The sequence below is a fragment of the Gymnoscopelus braueri genome, assembly GCF_963280865.1.
Source record: "Gymnoscopelus braueri genome assembly, chromosome: 24".
In the NCBI taxonomy this organism is placed as follows: domain Eukaryota; kingdom Metazoa; phylum Chordata; class Actinopteri; order Myctophiformes; family Myctophidae; genus Gymnoscopelus; species Gymnoscopelus braueri.
This window is the reverse complement of record NC_137626.1, coordinates 28,985,768-29,004,342: the sequence shown is the minus strand read 5'-3', so window position 1 is coordinate 29,004,342 and position 18,575 is coordinate 28,985,768. Positions and strand designations below refer to the sequence as shown.

Sequence of the window (18,575 nt, the reverse complement as noted above, 5' to 3'; positions counted from 1 at the left end):
GACCGAACTCTCTATGTAAAGTACCTGATGTTTCCACGACATGACTGAATCTTGAGTATGTCTCTTTATTTCACTTGAGTTGTTGGTCTTTCTGTGTCTGTGTGTTTGTACGTCTGTCTGTGCTCCCTGTTTTTGTCTTTGCATGCTTCCATTTTCCCCCACGGTCAGTCTGGAGAAAGATTGCCTGTAAGTATCCTCCATTTACATAAGGAACATACTAAAGCATTTCAAAAGGGCCAGCGAGCGGAGCCACGAAAGGTGCCACATTGACAGTTAAACTGAAAACTAGCTCAATTGAACCCTTATGAGATTCCCTTAATCCTCTGTTTTATGTTTTATGATGCTGAATTGATCCCAGAGGGAGAATTCTGGTTTTGTTGGTCGACCTCCCTGGGGAAATCAGTTTGAAGGTTCACCTGAAGGCCAGAGCTCCTGGGAGCTTGTTAGAAATACAGAGCTTCCAGTATACACTTCAGCAGGACAGACGAGGGACTTTTCAACCTGGCGTCCCTTACAGGCGAATAGTTTAAAAAAACGTCAATAGATTTAATGTATTTTTCCCCCTTTCTTTCTTTTTTTCTTTCTTTAAAAAAAAAAAAGCTATAAGCTCGCAACTCACCTAGATGTGATGTGTTATGAGCTTGTTTGAAGAGCTATGTTTAAAATAGTTTAGAAACCTTTTGAACATTTTAGAAAAGTCCTTTCTTTCTTTCTTAGCCTGTGCATCTATTTTTGTTTGAGTTCCTATACTTAACTCATTGAGTGCCATTCACGTGTTTCACGTGTTTTACCGCTATGGTGCAATGTGCCAATCACGTGTTTCACGTGTTTAAAAATAAATAAATAATAATAATAATTGTTCAGAACCCAAGATATCTTTATCTGAAGATTTGCAGCTCCATCCACTCCTTGTTTAACTTATAACTGAAAAAGGCTGTATCTCGCTTCCAAAGCACTTTTTTTTTACTTTGAAAAAATTAAAAAATAAAAATCGCACTGGCCAGAAATAATTTGGGCACTCAATGAGTTAACATGACTTCAGGTTAAATTCACAGATTAGCTCGTCAATGTACTGTCTGAACCTGAACATTATTGCTCAGCCAAAGAGACCGAGTCTGTGCAAGATCATCCAGAGAATCATCATAGCTTAAATGACCCTCATCACTAATAATAATATTAGCATGGAAATATTATTTCCACAACTTCCTGTTAACGATCACGGAATACATTTACATGATTTATTATTATATCTCCTTTCATCTCTTCAGCTCTCAACTCTGTCATTTCATCTTTTATCCTTTCCTGTCTCATCTGCCATGTTTTATCGTCATCTCGTCTCTTGTCTCTCTTCGCCTCCATGCTGCATGCATCTTTCCCTCCTCCTGTCTGCCACGTCTACCACACACTCCCCCCCCAGAGCCCCACGCGGGCGCTTCTGTTAAAGATGGCGCTGCTGCAGCGCCATGGGCCCCACCTGCTGCCCCCCCGCCCGGGCTCCGCCTGTAGCGCTATTGGCTGCCCCGTGGCGGGGGTGAGGTTCGAGGAGGCCCGCCCCTCCTCCGCATGCTCACTCCACCCCCCCTCGTTGCGTTTGTGGGCGGCGAAGGTAACGAGAGAAAAGACGCGTATGAGAGGAGAGTATAGGTTGTATAGTGTAGTGGGTTATAGAGACTAAATCAGTGGTTCTCAAACATTTTCATGCCAGGGACCCCCTTATTGATCATGTATTTGGCCGCGGACCCCCATCTGAAAAGATGTGGTGCCAGGGACCACCATAAAAGAACATTTGGATTAAAATTAAGATTTTTCAAAATGAGCGCTGTGAGTTTGTACATCAGCTATTTTTGAATAGTATAAGTAAAGTATAAAATAGCATTAAAGTGCTTAAATTGATTTTGATGCTATATTTACACATTTTGCTGGGGACCCCCTGGAGATCCTCAAAGACCCCTGTGGATCCCTGGACCCCACTTTGAGAACCCCTGGCCTAAATTATACTCTGTAGAATGACGGTGTCACTTGCCAAAAAGAGGCTGATCTACATCTCGTCGTGATGCGGCGCGTTGTTAGCTTGTAGGCTCTTTCTGCCAAGCGACACCGTCATTCTATGGTCTCCAGTTGTGAGTTGTAGCCTTGCTAAGTGAAGTTCTTAGTTAGCTACATCGGTGTTAGCTAATAGTCAACATCCATGCTGGATTAGTGTGAAGTTGTTGTAATATGGGATTGTGTGTGTGTGTGTGTGTGTCTTCAGGAGGGAACCTATCGCAGCCCAGAGAAGAGGTCGTCTCTGCCCAGGCCAGCCAAGTCTCTGACCCGCCACATCCCTGCTGCCGAACAGGAAGAAAACAGCACCCCCCGCAGGCCTACCTGTAAGACACCCAAACGCTTGTGCACTCCACACACACCCACACACACACACACACACACACACACACACACACACACACACACACACACACACACACACACACACACACACACACACACACACACACACACACACACATACACACACACTGCAGCCATAGTATACTGTGCATATTTCTTTTCCATGCACAACAATGTGTGCTTTGGTGCAGAAGCCTTTGTAAGTCTTTAGATGGTGCAATGTTAAGTAATAACAAATCAGTCCATATAGGGCATAGCAGTTGCGGCCATTTTGTGGTTCACATAATCAAATGTTTCATGGTCATGATTCACCAGGAGCCTGGATGGCTTGGTTCCAGGCTTAACATAATGAATATAAATAGATTCAGAAATCTCTATGGGAAAAATGAATTGCCTTTCTGTCTGTGGAACCACTAAATGGCCGCACCTGCTAGGCCCTGTATACCATATAATAAAGAAACGAAAAGAAATAAACAAAACAAAAAAATATTTCTATTGTATTTGCCTCCCATGTTAACCCTTGTTTCACCCTTGAACAGCAGGTGCCGACCATTTACCCCATATAAGGCCTTATTAGTCTCTCATGCTTGGCTAATAACTGAACTGATGCTCTGTTTTGGTTTTGATTTGTTTAGTCCAGCAACTGCCACTGTAACTCCTCATTTCCCCCTGCTTCTACCTCAATTCCTGTTCCTCCTTTTCTTTTGCCCGTCCCGCTTAGCGATTCGTACTGATGGGTCGAGGGAGAGCAGGTCTGGAAGAGCCCCTGGTATGGCAGGTAGAAGCTCCTGTGCGCCAGATCCTTTTTTGTAAATCCATCTCACCATATTAACTGCACTCCTGAGTGTTCATTTTACTCTGGGAGTGTACGAACGTAACCAAATGGACCCGTAAGGGTGCACTCTCAGAGTTAAATGCACACAGAGGATTTTTACTGTGAATTTAACCGTGTTAGATTGTCATTGTGTCCTAAAAGACCATGGTACAGTGTGCACTGTGTTGCATGTATTTCACTGGTTGGTCTCTTGATTCATTTAACCCATTAAGACCGGGGAAGCGTCTGTGTGTCATTTTAAGATTTCTTTGGGCTATTCAAAAAAATAGCAGATATACAAGCTCCGCGCTATGAGCTTGTAGATCTGCTAATTCTTTTTTTAATCGTGAGAATTTGTTGCAAATCTTTGAATATCTATATATTTTTAAGCAAACATTTTTAACTAAAATCTTTGCTTCTGGGGGATTCTACAAATGTCTTCTAAATTATTTTTTGTTGAAAGAAACGTATGTTGCTATATATATCAGTGGTTCTCAAACGTTTTCATGTCAAGGACCCCCAAAATGATATTTAGTTCCAGGGACCCCCAGAAGCAAAGATTTGAGTTACAAATGTTAGCTTTAAAAAAAGACATATTCAAAGATTTGCACAAATTGTCACGATTTTTCAAAAATAGCAGATCTACAAGCTCGTAGCTTGTAGATCTGCTACTTTTGAAAAGCCAAATAAATCTTAAATGACACAGATGCGTTCCCGGTCTTAATGGGTTAACTAACTTTAGCTCATTCATTCATTCACTCACTCACTCATTCACTCATTCACTCATTCGTTAGTTGTTCATAGAATTGATCTCAAACAAGGTCTTGTTCAGGAAGCTGTGATGTCACTGGTTTCATCTCTGCTGTCCCCAGAACAACCCTCAGCCCGTCAATGTTGCCTCAGTGTGTCCTTAAAGCTGCACTCCGTACGTTTTATGTCCTCGCCCTCCTGGCAGAGAATTGAAAATATAGCACCGGAGATTTCCATGTGGGAGACTGCTCAACCGAGAGATATTGGGTTTTTGAGCTTCAGTCAGTGCTACTTGTCAACCAGTAGGTTGTCCTACCCAACATCAGGGTCTGCATTTCTCAGTGGAAGAGAAGGGAGACCACCTCCACCCACTGCAGATCAGAGTCATGTTGTATCAACATACTCTACCAATTTACAATAACATTCTTGTTTGTTAAAATAAGTTTGGATTGCGGCTTTAAGCTACTCTTTCTGTTTGAACATCATGTCGTGTTTGACGTGTGAGCCCAGACCAGGATGGGCGTGGTCATCAATTTAATGTGGTTCGCCACCGTGAGTGTGACTTTCTAAAGTCATACTCTGTCATAGTCTCTCTCTCTCTCTTTCTCTCTCACCCTCACACTCTCTTTGTAGCTCTCGCTCCATCGATGTAGTGCTCTGTGGATGTATCTCTCTCTCTCTCTCTCTACCCATCTATGTAGTGCTCTGTGGATGTATCTCTCTCTATCCCTCTCTCTCCATCTATGTAGTGCTCTGTGGATGTATCTCTCTCTATCCCTCTCTCTCCATCTATGTAGTGCTCTGTGGATGTATCTCTCTCTATCCCTCTCTCCCCATCTATGTAGTGCTCTGTGGATGTATCTCTCTCTATCCCTCTCGCTCCATCGATGTAGTGCTCTGTGGATGTATCTCTCTTTCTCTCTCTCTCCCCATCTATGTAGTGCTCTGTGGATGTATCTCTCTCTATCCCTCTCTCTCCATCTATGTAGTGCTCTGTGGACGTATCTCTCTCTCTATCCCTCTCTCTCCATCTATGTAGTGCTCTGTGGACGTATCTCTCTCTCTATCCCTCTCTCTCCATCTATGTAGTGCTCTGTGGACGTATCTCTCTCTCTATCCCTCTCTCTCCATCTATGTAGTGCTCTGTGGACGTATCTCTCTCTCTATCCCTCTCTCTCCATCTATGTAGTGCTCTGTGGACGTATCTCTCTCTCTATCCCTCTCTCTCCATCTATGTAGTGCTCTGTGGATGTATCTCTCTCTCTCTCTCTCCCCCCATCTACAGTATGTAGTTCTCTGTGGATGTCTCACCGGCTCTCTCTTTCCATCTTTGGACATATCCCTCTCTCTCTCTCACGCTCTCTCTCTCTCTCTCTTGTCTCTCAGGCACAGACCGCTCCCGGCAGACACGCAGCGGGGCGTCCACTCCGGGCTCCACGGCGGTCACCCCCGGCTCGCCACCCAGCTACGCCTGTCGCACGCCCGGCTCGCGCACCCCCGGCAGCCACACGCCCAAGTCCTTCAGCCTGCCGCAGGAGAGGAAGATCGCCGTGATCCGCACGCCGCCCAAGTCCCCCTCCTCCATCCAGAGGCAGCTGAAGGTGCTCAACCAGCCCCTGCCCGACCTGACCAACATCAAGTCCAAGATAGGCTCCACCTCCAACTTGAAGCACCAGCCGAAGGGAGGGCAGGTAAAATTGAGACGGGCGGGCGAACGGGTGGGCTTGAACTTGCGATTGCTTGTGATTCTGTTGCAGTTTTGTTTGCAGAGCTGTTGGTTTCGCAGTTCCCACTTGTGTCTCTGTGTATGTGTGCAGTGGTGGAAAAAATACTCAAATGTTTTACTTAAGTAAAAGTATCAATATTGCAATGTAGAAGTAAAAGTCCGGAATTCAAAATATACTTGAGTAAAAGTACAAAAGTATTGGTATCAAAATGTACCAAAAGTAAAAGTACTAAAATGTTTGAAAATAGCATATCTACAAGCTCACAACGCGTCGCGAGCTTGTATATCGGCTATTTTCAAATAGCCTTGGTATAAAATTGGGCTAAAGTGGTTAATGTATGTTTTATAATGTAATGATGTATATCTGCAAAGTAAATAGTAACAAAAGTTTTCAAATAATTGTAGTGGAGTAAAAGTACAATATTTGCCTCTGAGATGTAGTGGAGTAGAAGTAAAAGTATAGACAATTGGAAATACTCCAGTAAAGTAAAAGTACCTAACATTTTTACTTAAGTACAGTACTTGAGTAAATGTACTTTACTTTACACCACTCTATGTGTGTGTTCCTACTAAGCTGTGTGAGGGTGGTACTCTTTCTCTCTCATCTGCCTGTGTCTGTCTGTCTGTCTGTCTGTCTGTCTGTCTGTCTGTCTGTCTGTCTGTCTGTACTCCACTGACTGTGACGTCTTGACCTCACCATGTCTTTTGTCACCTCCATCACTCTGGGGGATGCGTTGTAATCTGCCACTGGCCTGTTTACCTACCATCTTCTTCCTACTCCTCTGTCCTCTGTTTCCTTACTGTGCTCTACTCTCCTTCCTGTAATGATCTTTAGAGTGATGTCACAAGTCCAAGTTCACAAGTATGAGGCATCATGCAACACCTGACGTAGTAATGACTTCTCCAGTGTAGGGGTGCAATACAACTAATCTATATAATCGATTATAAGAAAAAAACACTTATAAAATAATAGATTTTCAAAAATTGCGAAAATAGCCAATCTGCAAGCTCACAACATGTCACATCGCAACGCGTTGTGAGCTTGTATATTTGCATTGTACCCCCCTGCATGACAAAGTATAAAATCGGGCATAAGTGGTTAGTCAAGTTATAAATCAATTAGAACTTTTTCACGTTGATTCGTTGGTATATATATATTATCTTTTACATATATAGCAAAAAAATGCGCTTCTCGACTATTCGATTAATCTAAAGACTAATCAATAGAATAATTGCTAAGTAGATATAGAAAGAATAAACATCAGGGCCTGGGTTGGCAACCACTGGCCTAGATTGTATTGTGGTGAACCCGCAGAAGACAGCAGATCCAACTACTGTAGAACGTCCGTGCATTAACAAGGCACGTTGCTTCATACTGTAGTTGCATAGACAGACAACACTAATCTCTGTCCAGCTAGCCAGAATTAACCACCGGTTCCTCTTTGTTCATTTCAGTCTTTTCTGTCAGGCATAATAGCGGCATGGAGCACTAATAGAGTATGAACTGTTAATCACATAACCAAGCCAGCAGACAGTCTTAATGTTTCATGTCGCCTGCAAAGGTCAGACTTGTCATTAACCCCCGCTGGTCTCCGGGCGAGGAAGTCGGCAGTCGTAATGTTGCTGTTTTGGGACCTCTTTACAGGAAATGTGAGATACGGTCTGTTATCTGTACCAGGCTGCTCTGTTGCATAGATCAGTGCCGTGGTTCCCAACGTTTTTCTTTTTTTTCTCCTCAGAGCGCCCCCTCTCTCTTACATCTTCTTACATCAGACAAAAGCCCCTCAGACCCCCCTCACGTGCGCATGCATACACGCACGCACAAATGCACACACACTTGTGTTTTTCAGACTTGTTAACCTCTAAAGCCCTATATACTTCTTGTACGATGAATAGCGAAATATTTTATATATGACACGTTAAACTGATATCACATTGAATGGATGAAAGCAAGTGATGATTTTGTGAAACATGCTTTGGACTACCTCCAAATAGACAAGGCCTCATGTCCCCCCCAAGATTTTTTTTTTTGGGTCTTGCGCTAACAAGTTTGGAAACCACTGGCGTAGAGTCCTGTAACTCTGATAGTCGCATAGCCCTTTGTCAGGATGTTTGAATGGGTTTTGTGTTGACATCATGAAGCTAATAAAAGGCCAGATGAATAATTCCATTCATCCAATTTAGGAGTGAGAAACATGTAAGTGTTTCTTTTTATCAATGAGTTTCCCAAGATCACTTGACCAAATTATTATTATTATTATTTATTTTATTATCTTTTTCTCAGTTTCTACTCCGGCTGTCATTCTGTGCTGGTTTGTCATTGGATGACCTTGCTTTGGCAACTGTAAGAGAGACAGGGTAGAATAGGATTCAGAGCATAAAATGGGTGGGATTACGTTGTGTGTGTGTGTGTGTGTGTGTGTGTGGGGGGGGGGGTAAGAGGCGTTGACAAGTGAATTCAGGTCACAGTGACGTGCGACTTCAACTTGTCTTTAGGTTTTCTCCTCCTCATCATCTCCTTTTCCCCTCCCTCCCTTAGTTTCTCTTTGGCTCTTACTCCACTGGAGCAGTTTTTGGACCAGCAAACAAAAGGCTACTGTAGAAACTGTGATATAGGCCTATATATATGCAGTATATTTACAGTATAAAAGTAGTAATAGTATAACATTCTGTACTAAAACATCTCGGATACCCTAGGTGGGGTTGGCGAAAGGGCCTCTCTGTGTGGAGTTTGCATGTTCTCCCCGTGTCTCCTAGGGTAGTTAATACCCTCACAAAAACATGTAGTAATCCTGGTCACTATACCGCCTCCCCCATGACAGCCGGGGCGCCTAATGGAGGGGAAGGGAACTGGTTGGAATAACGTGTTCCTTCCACGCGCTACGTCCAACCAGGGAAACTCCCCCCTGTCAGGTGACAAGAAGGTCAGTTGGCTCTCATGCATTGAAGGACGCATGAGCTCGGCCCTGGCCTCCCTACTGTGGGGGACTGGTGTAGTGCTGGTGTAGGGCTGGTATAGCGCCCAGGATCACTTAGGAAATTGGCACCGGGTGAAAAAAATGGGTTACAAAAATCGCGGGATAAAGAATTTAAGAAAAAAAAAAGACTTCTCGGATTGAAGGGATGCTGATCTAGGATCTTCTATTGTCTATATACACCATACGGATAATTATATGGTTATTCATTTTAGTTGGTTATTAATACTAAGTTAATATATGCATAACAGCAGTGCTTCTCAACTTACTGTAAGTCACATTGTGCACCTGTCAGCGGGGATTGTCGGGCGGGAGGAGTAGGACGAAGGCTCTACGTCCTCCCGGTGGGGGCTCCTCACTGGCAGGTGAGTCAGTAGGATACAACAGTGACAACACAGACATGTGTGTGGGGAGGAATTAATTGGCATAACAACTAAATTGGGGAGACAAATCGGCAAAAAAATTATTGGCTACTCTAAATAAAATAAAATAAAAGTCTAATGTCTCCTTTTGTTATGAGGGGATTCCCCTTTGGCTGAGCGGTAGATGTTTGGTATGCCATGCAGAACACCCGGTTTCAAATCCAGTTGGTTACGTTAGGGCAGCGCTACTCAACCCGCGGCCCGCGGGCCGCATGCGGCCCGATCGCAGCGTCTTGGCGGCCCCCTCATGGTAAAAAAAAAAAAAAAAAAAAAAAATTTTTTTTTTATTTTTATTTTTTTAAGCACAGGATAAAAATATAAATTTCCGTTCAAATATATGGGTTGCTAAAACATTTTTCAAAAACAAACAGACAGACATACATACAGGTGCGTCAATTGATACAGGTATAATGCATAGTTTTCTATGCATTTCGGGTTTTTGGGGGGGTTTGACCCCCAAATTTTTCCGGCCTCGTGGCTTTGCCGCGCGCCCAGGATAGGTGTCTGCCACTGGACATACACACAACACAAAATAAACTGGTACAGTGAAAAGAATATGATGTCAAAATGTACATTTTCTTGTGTGTTACAAAATCGAAAAATCCAAAATAGGACCGTCATTTTTATGGCGGCCCCTTGGACTTTTGGTATTTTGCTGAGTGGCCCCTGAGCCATCTTAAGTTGAGTAGCCCTGCGTTAGGGGCTCCTCTGGGATCGTGTTCCCGGAGGGTTGAAGGTAGCAGAATAGTACTGCCTGACGCTCAGAAGCCTAATTTCTCCCTTTGCCAGAGGGGGGTTTGGTTTCCCATGTAGGAGTCCTTGGGTTAGAATCCAGGTGCTAAGCTTTGGTTCATGCATGGATTTGAATTTGGTACCGATTTAGGGGATTACTTTGGGGATAAAATTGGATAAAAGGATTCTGTGTCACCCCCAGGTCTTCATTCCCAGTGTTAAATTGGACTTCAGCCACGTCCAGGCTAAATGTGGCTCCCTGACCAAGCTCCAACACAGTCCGGGCGGGGGAAACGTGAGTAACACCTACAACTTCTATACAGTACAAGCCCCCCCCCCCCACACACACACATTATACAAAACATTCAAACTTGTGTTGTCATGCACGCACACTCATGCACCAAGAAACATTTTGTTACACACACATGCACACACACATAAAACCGTCATGCACACAAAATCCACAAAATATACTCAGAAACAGGTATTTAGTCATGAATGTATTTATGCATTGTACTTGGTATTTTCAGTTGACTAACTTTGGCTCTGCCTTGTACCGTAGCAGAATAATTCTCTACATCATTTATCATTTTTATGTTCTATATATATTTCAGATATTGTCTATATGCACAATACAAACCTGCATTGTAGAAATCTTGAACGAACACTTTATTTAACTGCATGCAGGTTTGCAGCATGGTTGTGTGTAATCTTACTGTGATGCTTTAACTCACACGGACAATGGAGTTCTAATTGAAACACCTGCTCTTTGCAGTATCAATGCCTGCCTCTCTCTTTGTTTGGTGTGTGCGTGTGTGTGTGTGTGTGTGTGTGTGTGTGTGTGTGTGTGTGTGTGTGTGTGTGTGTGTGTGTGTGTGTGTGTGTGTGTGTGTGTGTGTGTGTGTGTGTGTGTGTGTGTGTGTGTGCGCATACACGCATGTGTATAGTGCTTGGTTTCATGTTAACCTATCTCCAGGGAACCGACAAGGCCATGAACTTGGCCTTGCATAATGAGATACATTGATTGGACTTCCTCCATTCACAGACTCTGTTGTATCATCTCTTTCAGTTCGCTACTATAGCAGCAGTGCTCTGGCTGTGTTTTCATCATTCTTGCTGTTTAATATGCATTTAGCTCATTCATATTGCTTAATCACATGACCCCTAGTGTCCCTATATGTCATAATAGGCGAACATTATGGGAAAGTAGCAGATCTACAAGCTAAATGTTTGCTATTTGAAGTACGGTACAACAAAGTTTATCGGGTTAAATATGTTATATTTATATCGTTATCTTGTGTCATCAAAAGGTGTCCTCTGTCTGAACAATGGCTAATGTATTCACTGTACTGTTTGCAGATTCAAATCCAGACCAAGAAGGTTGATGTCAGCCACATCACCTCCAAATGTGGCTCCATGTCCAACATTCGCCATAGACCAGGTACGTGAAGTGATACTGTACATTTAGTAGACCATGCAGTTGTTTAAGGGTTACTGTAAACTAAAGTAACATTTTGGAAACTAACCGCAACTGAACGCTAGTATCACTATTCTGGCATGTCATAATAGGCAAACGTTTGACGGTCTACAAGCTCATAACACGTCACATGGCGTGTTGTCAGCTTGTAGATTGGCTATTTTCAACAACTCCATTGTCTTATTCACTCACACTTCGACGTGGCTTTTGATAAAGGGGGACTTTGAGTAAATGCTAAACGTTTTTATGCTCCACGGTGGAATTAGCTCCAGGAGCTCTTAATCCCTTAAGGATGAAAAAACACAAGCTACTCTATTACAGTATGGTGGTTATGGTTCAGTTGTGAAACCCCACGTCCTTTCTGCCATGCGGTGCAGGGTGTACTGCAATAGTTTGCCCCGGGCTTTGCTTGGGAGAAAAGTGCTGCTTTCCAGACATGCGATGACTTTTGTTCCATTGTCGACTGTCATGTCTCCAGGGGGCGGCTCGGTGCGAATTGAGAGTGTGAAGCTGGATTTCAAAGACAAAGCCCAGCCCAAGATTGGATCCATGGACAATACTGCCCACATGCCTGGAGGAGGAAATGTCATGGTAATGTGGTGGTTCTGTTAAGTTTTATTCTGAAATGTTCTGCAGAGACTGTGCTAACACAACAATACAATATAAAAACAAGATAACAATAATAATATTAATATCAAAGTGCCAATATATGGCACCTTGTTATTATTGTCTTTTGTGGTGTTCATTTCCTGCAGGCCCTTGGGCCCCAACAGTGGTAATGGGCTGATTGTTGACACTCTGTGCCTTTTATCAGCCTCTCTACCATTGGTTACCTCAAATAGGCTTCCTGCCTACTTATAGCCAACATGGGCAACCTACATTCAGTGGCCTGGACCACTGGCGTAGCGGTCCAGGCACCTAGGCTTAATGCCTGACAGCGTGTTGTGGGTTCGAGTCCCGATCCCGACGGCCTTTGCTGTATGTCACTCTCCATCTCTCTCCTCATTTCCTGTCAGCTTACTGTCCTATTCATAAAGGCATAAAAGCCCCAAAAACCTGCATTCAGTGTTGATGATGGTCTGAAGACCGAAACGTCCACTCTTTGTGTCACTTTATTTCACCATGTCACTTTCTGCACTTTTGTAAGTAAAGACAATGTTTTGCATCCAAAGAGCCTCAGTTTTCATCCTCCAGTGTGCGAGCCCCATCTTTTTGTTTATGGACCTTGTTATTATTTACATGCTTTCTGCCTCTAACCAAATGAAGCGTTCCTGTGAGCTGTGCGTGGGATTAGTCGACATGTTGTTTAGGCAACGCTAATCGACATTTAAAAGACAATGGTATCCCCGCTGCTATCCAGCTGTGTGGGCGAGTAGGTGTTAGACCCCGAGGGAAGGCAGTGGTCAATGAAATCGGAGGAAAAAACAGTCAATTCGATGTCGAGTCCGTTTGTGTGGTAGGTTGATTAAATGCGGCCATGCGAGTGTTAAATGACAGGTAGAACGTCGGTCAGATACGATAGGTACGATAGCTTTAGCAGCAGTGTCAAATGTGCAGAAGGCACACACACAGTATATATTCTACATCAAAACGATTGTCTCTTCCAATTTGTACATTACATGTGCAAGTAACGTTTTCAGCGGCTGTTCAGGATCTTACAGTTGTTTTTATTTTATTTAGTTTAATTTTGTTCTATTCTATGCTGTTTTGTTATGTTATAATTTTTTTCTTATTTGGATAGTAGTAATGGAGAGTGACAGGAAACAGGGAGAGAGAGACAGGGAGTTACATTCAGCAAAGGTCGTCGGGCTCAGGAATCAAACCTGCGACACGCTGTGAGGCGGCATTAGAGCCTATAATATGTGGTTGTGCCTTAACCACTAGGCTATTGGCGTACCCTATTCTATTCTATTCTGATCTGTTCTGTTGTAAAAACACAACCGTATTACAATACTATCACCCCCCCCACCCCTTCCAGATCGAGAGCCACAAGCTGACGTTTCGAGAAGATGCTAAGGCTCGGGTGGACCACGGCGCTGAGATCGTCATCACCCAGGGCCCCGGGGGGGTTGAGACCGGAGGCACGTCCCCGAGTCGTGTGTCCTCGGGCAGCATGAACATACTGGAGTCCCCCCAGCTGGCCACGCTGGCCCAGGATGTCACCATGGCCCTGGCCAAGCAGGGATTATGAACGCCCTGGCCCTCTCCACACGCCTCTGTTGGATTCCCTCGCCTCATCTCATAAACCCCCCCCATGCCACACACACACACACACATACTGTACACACACACACACACACACACACACGTTTGTATTACTATACTTGTGAGTACATCAAAATTTAAGACGGCATTGAAAATAGCCTAAATCTGGTCTAACTCAAACCTCAACCTCTAAAACAAACCTCAACCTCAAGTTTTTCCTAATTATAAGCCTTTAACCATAAAACTATTTTTTTTGTGTGGGGACCAGGACAAATTGTCCTCACAATGTCTACTTCTCACATTCTACCATGCTTGTGGGGACATTTAGCCCTCACAAGTATAGTAATACACACAAACACACACATACACACAGCACAGCACCGCTCTCCCTTCACTGTCAACTACACATGCAACCATGCATCCGTCACAGCCTCTCTAGGTGTCCTTGTAGTTGGTGGTTGACTGTCCTGTGCATCAGGCAGTCCTTCCTGACCCCTGCTCTTCTTTCTCTGGAAATAATGTTTTAAGCTACACACCCCGCCGGAAGGGATTCGAAGGACTGAATTCTAACATTTCTCATTCCTGCCCTTAAAGAATGGAGGGGGAAAAAAGAGGCGTACGCTCAATTTTTCAGTATTTTATTTGCTTATTTTGTAATTCGTTTTACTTCATTTGACTTTGGACTATTTTTTTTTTTTTGTGTAGTGATGCTAGATAACCTGTTAAGCCTGTTTTATGCGTGGTTGGGCGCAGGAGTCACTCGCCGGAAATATTTTTCGGCGCGCGACGCCGACACGCAACGCGAGTATACATTTAGCATAAGTGCTACGGGGTCCTAGAATCCCAGGCAGATTGATTAAAAGTGTTTTGTCAAACGAGGCATTTCCCATGTTGAGATTGTACAGTGTGTTTCAAGTGTGAAAACCATCGCCACATTCCACTCGCTCAAAGAGAACAACAAGCAAAACCAACCATGATGACACATGTCCATCACAAAAGATACGGTACCGAATGTGAGCTATAGATAACTAGATGCTAGTCTCTAATCTTAAAATACGTGTGCGAGTGTGTGTGTGTGTGTGTGTGTGTGCGTGCGTGTGTGTGTGCGTGTGTGTGTGCACGTCTGTGTGTATGTCTTCGTGTGTCTGTGTGTGTGTGTGTGTGTGTGTGTGTGTGTGTGTGAGAGAGAGAAAGACTTAACATACAGAAACAAGACGTGTAATTGTAATTGTAAAAGAATGGCTGACGATGTACTGAGCATGTCTGCTACAATGTGATATTTCCTAGACGAGCATTATGTTTTCTTCTTTTTTTTGTTTTTAATCATACGATTTCCTGATAAGTATGTGCTGAATTGTTGGACAATTGTGTTCTGTTGCCGTTTTGTTTTCTTTATATATATATTATATATAGAAAGAAAAGAAAAAAAGATACCATTTTGTTCCCTGTGGCTGCACTGGCTTAGCACTTAAATGCGGATGACCATTGCAGCTATGTTGAATCAAATGCTAAAAGGCTAGCTTTCCAATAGACTTGTTTTTTTTTTGTCCACAAACCATTGGCTGCTCTTCTTGTTCGGTGATTTGGGCACTGATTTCTACGCAGGCCTGTGTGATTTTAACGCAACAATGCTGTTATGTTGGCATGGTAAAAAAAAAAAGAAAAGACAAAAAAACTGAAAAAACAATTAGGTCTGTACTTAATGTAGCTATCATGAACTTATACTGTAGCTAGATGTCTTCAGTGTGAGTGTCATTGGCTGGAGTGCATTCCGGTGTCCTATACCACCCATTGTCACGGCTTATAGTCAATCCCATTCGCTACAAGCAACCCCTTTCCCTTAGCTTCTCCGTTGTTAGCCTTGAATGAGCAGAAATGCCTGCAGTCACACGGGTGACTTAAGTTGAACGCCTGGAGCTTTATATGAAAAACATTCCACAATAGGGCTGGGTATTGGGAAAAAAAAGATACAGAAAGACTATCAATGTGTGCGTCCATTTTCTCTACTGGCCTTGGTTTTGAGTCATTCAAACTTAGTGAAATGTATCAATGGGAGACGTGACGTTTTTGTATTGTTTATGGGCATCATACAATTTTACCTACAGATGATTCAACTGTAAATAGAACACGTGATTCCACCTCATATACTGTACGTATAATATAGTACTGTAAAGCCTTCAGTTAAAGGTGTAGTTTAGAACCAATTTGAACGATCAGTATACCTGCCTATTGATCATTTTTAACGATACCCGGCCCTAAGTCCACCAGAAGAGCAGCTATGGGGCCACACAGTAACTGTTTGTTGCAGTGAGGCCATTTTGACCGTGTACGACGTGACCTTATTGGGGGGGAGGGGGAAACGGACGAAATTATACCTTAAGAAATGAACGGAATGGAAGTTATTATTATTGCAAAAAAAAAATTTTCTGGCTTATTCTGTGGTCACCATAATGACCCCCCCCCCCCTCTCCCCTGATGTTGGTTATTAACCCCTCCAGTGTTTGTTTCTGTGCTCTACTTAACCCTCCCTCGCTCTCTCTGCCTGTGTAAGTGTATTTAAGAGACCATGTAGTTGTGTGCACATTTTTTCCAATGTTTAAAAACATACTGACGACAGATGCTCCTACAGAAATAAAGAAAATACAAATGAATGTTCACTGTATTCACTTTTTGAACCACTTAAACCCTCTAGTCTTGAATTAGAACTGTACTTTGACTGTTTTTGACCGTCTACTCTACACCAAGTCTCTTGGCCAATGTTTCCCCCCAGAATATGGATGCTGGGGTTCAAGTGGTTAAAGGACGACTTCACCCATTTTCGACCTATCTTCATATAATTGTTCCTCACTAATGATCATGATAATATGGCACCTTTTTTTTTGCCTACACTCTGTCTGTGTCTCAAATCTTGTTTAAAAAAAAACCTGCCTAACGATGATGTCACTGGTAGGCGGTTGTCCACAGCCCTCCTATGACACACAGACCAAGTAGAATTTTATCATGAGAATTAGTGAGGAGCAATTATATGAAGATGGGTTGAAAATGGGTGAAGTCGTCCTTTAAGTCCTGCCTACTAATTTGTAAGCAGAATAGTGAAAATAGACACACCATTTTCTGCTAGTTTTTGGAAACATTTTCACATTTTAAATAATGACGGATAATGGTAAGTGGTTAAAAGACGAAGTTCATGTATATTTGCAATTCATCTCTGGGATTTAGCTCACTGTGTAAAACGATGGATATAGTCTATATAGTCTATGGGTTAGCAAGTGGAAAATAAAATAGCCAATGACATGCTGATGAAAATGGAATCAAAGTCTGGCCGCTTAGGCCAGTGGTTCTCAACATGTGAGTCGGGATCCTCAGGGGGTCCTCACATGATTTTTGGGGGGTCCCCAGTGAAGGTCCCCAGTGAAGTGACAATTTAGGGACATTTAAGACCTTTTTAATCCCTAAAAAAAATAAAGAAAAAGACCATTACTGCATCAAAATTAAACAACAAACAATACTATAAAAACAGGTCAAACATTGGTCAAATTTTCAAATAATATAAGAAAGAGGCAAAAAAAAATGAAAATAGCCGATCTACAAGCTCACAACGCGAGGCGTTGTGAGCTTATTTTTGCAATATTTATCTGTGGAACAAACAAAATTCCCAAAATGCCCCAACTCCTACATTCTAAGTGCTTGTCAGGTTGTGGGGGGTCCCATGAAGTTCAAATATGATTATTTTGGGGGGTCGTGGCCTGAGAAGGTTGAGAACCACTGGCTTAGGCTATGTGAATAAAAAACAAACATTAACAAATATACATTGTAGCCACAGGTTTCAAAAAGCCTAGTGAGTATAGTTATCTATGGGAAAGACTACCGGCTTAGTTGTGTAGCTATACATTAAAGCTGTAATCCATAACTTTTATGCCCTGGATTCCAATCCTGGGATCTCCCCCATGAGAGATCAAACATTCATCCAAGATGCAATCCCTGGGGATTAGGAGATTCAGGCAGTAGTACTTATTTCCAACCAGTAGATGTCCTACCCGACACAATGGAAGAACAGGGAGACCAGACCACCTCCAGCTGCAGATGTGCTAATTTAGTTCATAGAGCTATATGAAAGCTTTAGCTTCGGATTGCAGCTTTACAGTTCATTCATATCATAGTAGCCCATTGCATTTTATTCCACAATATAACAAATATCGAGTATAGTCTAATTATTCGTAGTACACGTAAGTTGTTACTGCATCTATACATTTTTACTTGTTTTATGCATCCTAATGTCATTTTATAATGTTATAATTGTGTTTCCTTTGCTTGATGTTCTGTGTAAAGCACATTGATGATTGAAATAAAATTGCCTTGCCTTGCCTTGCCTTGCCTATGGTGACTAAGATAAACAACCTGTTGATGTGATGTCAATGGTGAAATACATTTTGATTTCCAGCCTTCACATGCGGATGCGGTTATTAACCCGGTCAGGTTTTTATGTCATATCATATGATATATGATAATAATAATCATCATATGCTACCAGTAGGTCTATACATCAGGTAGGTTGGGGTTGTCAAGGCAAACATCTGTTCATTTACTGCGGCTCTAAGCCCCGCCGTCCGCTGCTCATAAATCACTGTGATGCTGCTCTGTGCCGCTGTCCACTGAGGGAGGTGCTGAATACCCCCCCCCCCTCTCTCTCTCTCTCTCTCCCTCACTCTCTCCCCCCTCACACTCTCTCTCTCTCTCTCTCTCTCTCTCTCTCTCGCCCCCCCCCCCTCTGTCTCTCTGTGTCTCTCTCTCTCTCTCTCTCTCTCTCTCTCTCTCTCTCTCTCTCTCTCTCCCTGCCTCCCCCTCTCTCAATCTCTCTCTCTCAGTCTCTCTCTCTCTCTCTCTCTCTCTCTCTCTCTCTCTCGCGCCCCCCACTCTCTCACACACTCTCTCTCTCCCCCTCTCTCAATCTCTCTCTCTCTCTCTCTCTCTCAGTCTCACTCTCTCTCTCTCTCTCTCTCTCTCTCTCTCTCTCTCTCTCCCCTCTCTCTCTCTCTCTCCCCTCTCTCTCTCTCTCTCTCTCTCTCTCTCTCTCTCTCTCTCTCTC

At 43.1% G+C, this 18,575-nt stretch overlaps 1 protein-coding gene across 3 annotated transcripts in view; it reads left to right on the top strand.

Moving 5' to 3' along the window:
- The window catches only part of LOC308080636 (microtubule-associated protein 2-like), an 81,527-nt gene extending 65,420 nt beyond the window's left edge, over nt 1-16,107 (top strand). For 2 of the 3 annotated variants that reach the window (XM_080422536.1, XM_080422535.1), the window contains 6 exons: nt 2,252-2,369; nt 5,339-5,643; nt 10,010-10,102; nt 11,167-11,248; nt 11,763-11,875; nt 13,263-16,107. In XM_080422536.1, the coding sequence (XP_080278662.1) occupies nt 2,252-2,369; nt 5,339-5,643; nt 10,010-10,102; nt 11,167-11,248; nt 11,763-11,875; nt 13,263-13,475 (924 nt within the window). In that variant the 3' untranslated portion in view covers nt 13,476-16,107. The remainder of the gene's footprint in view (nt 1-2,251; nt 2,370-5,338; nt 5,644-10,009; nt 10,103-11,166; nt 11,249-11,762; nt 11,876-13,262) is intronic. The other variant, XR_013932716.1, reaches the window with a different exon arrangement.
- Nucleotides 16,108-18,575: the final 2,468 nt, after the last annotated feature.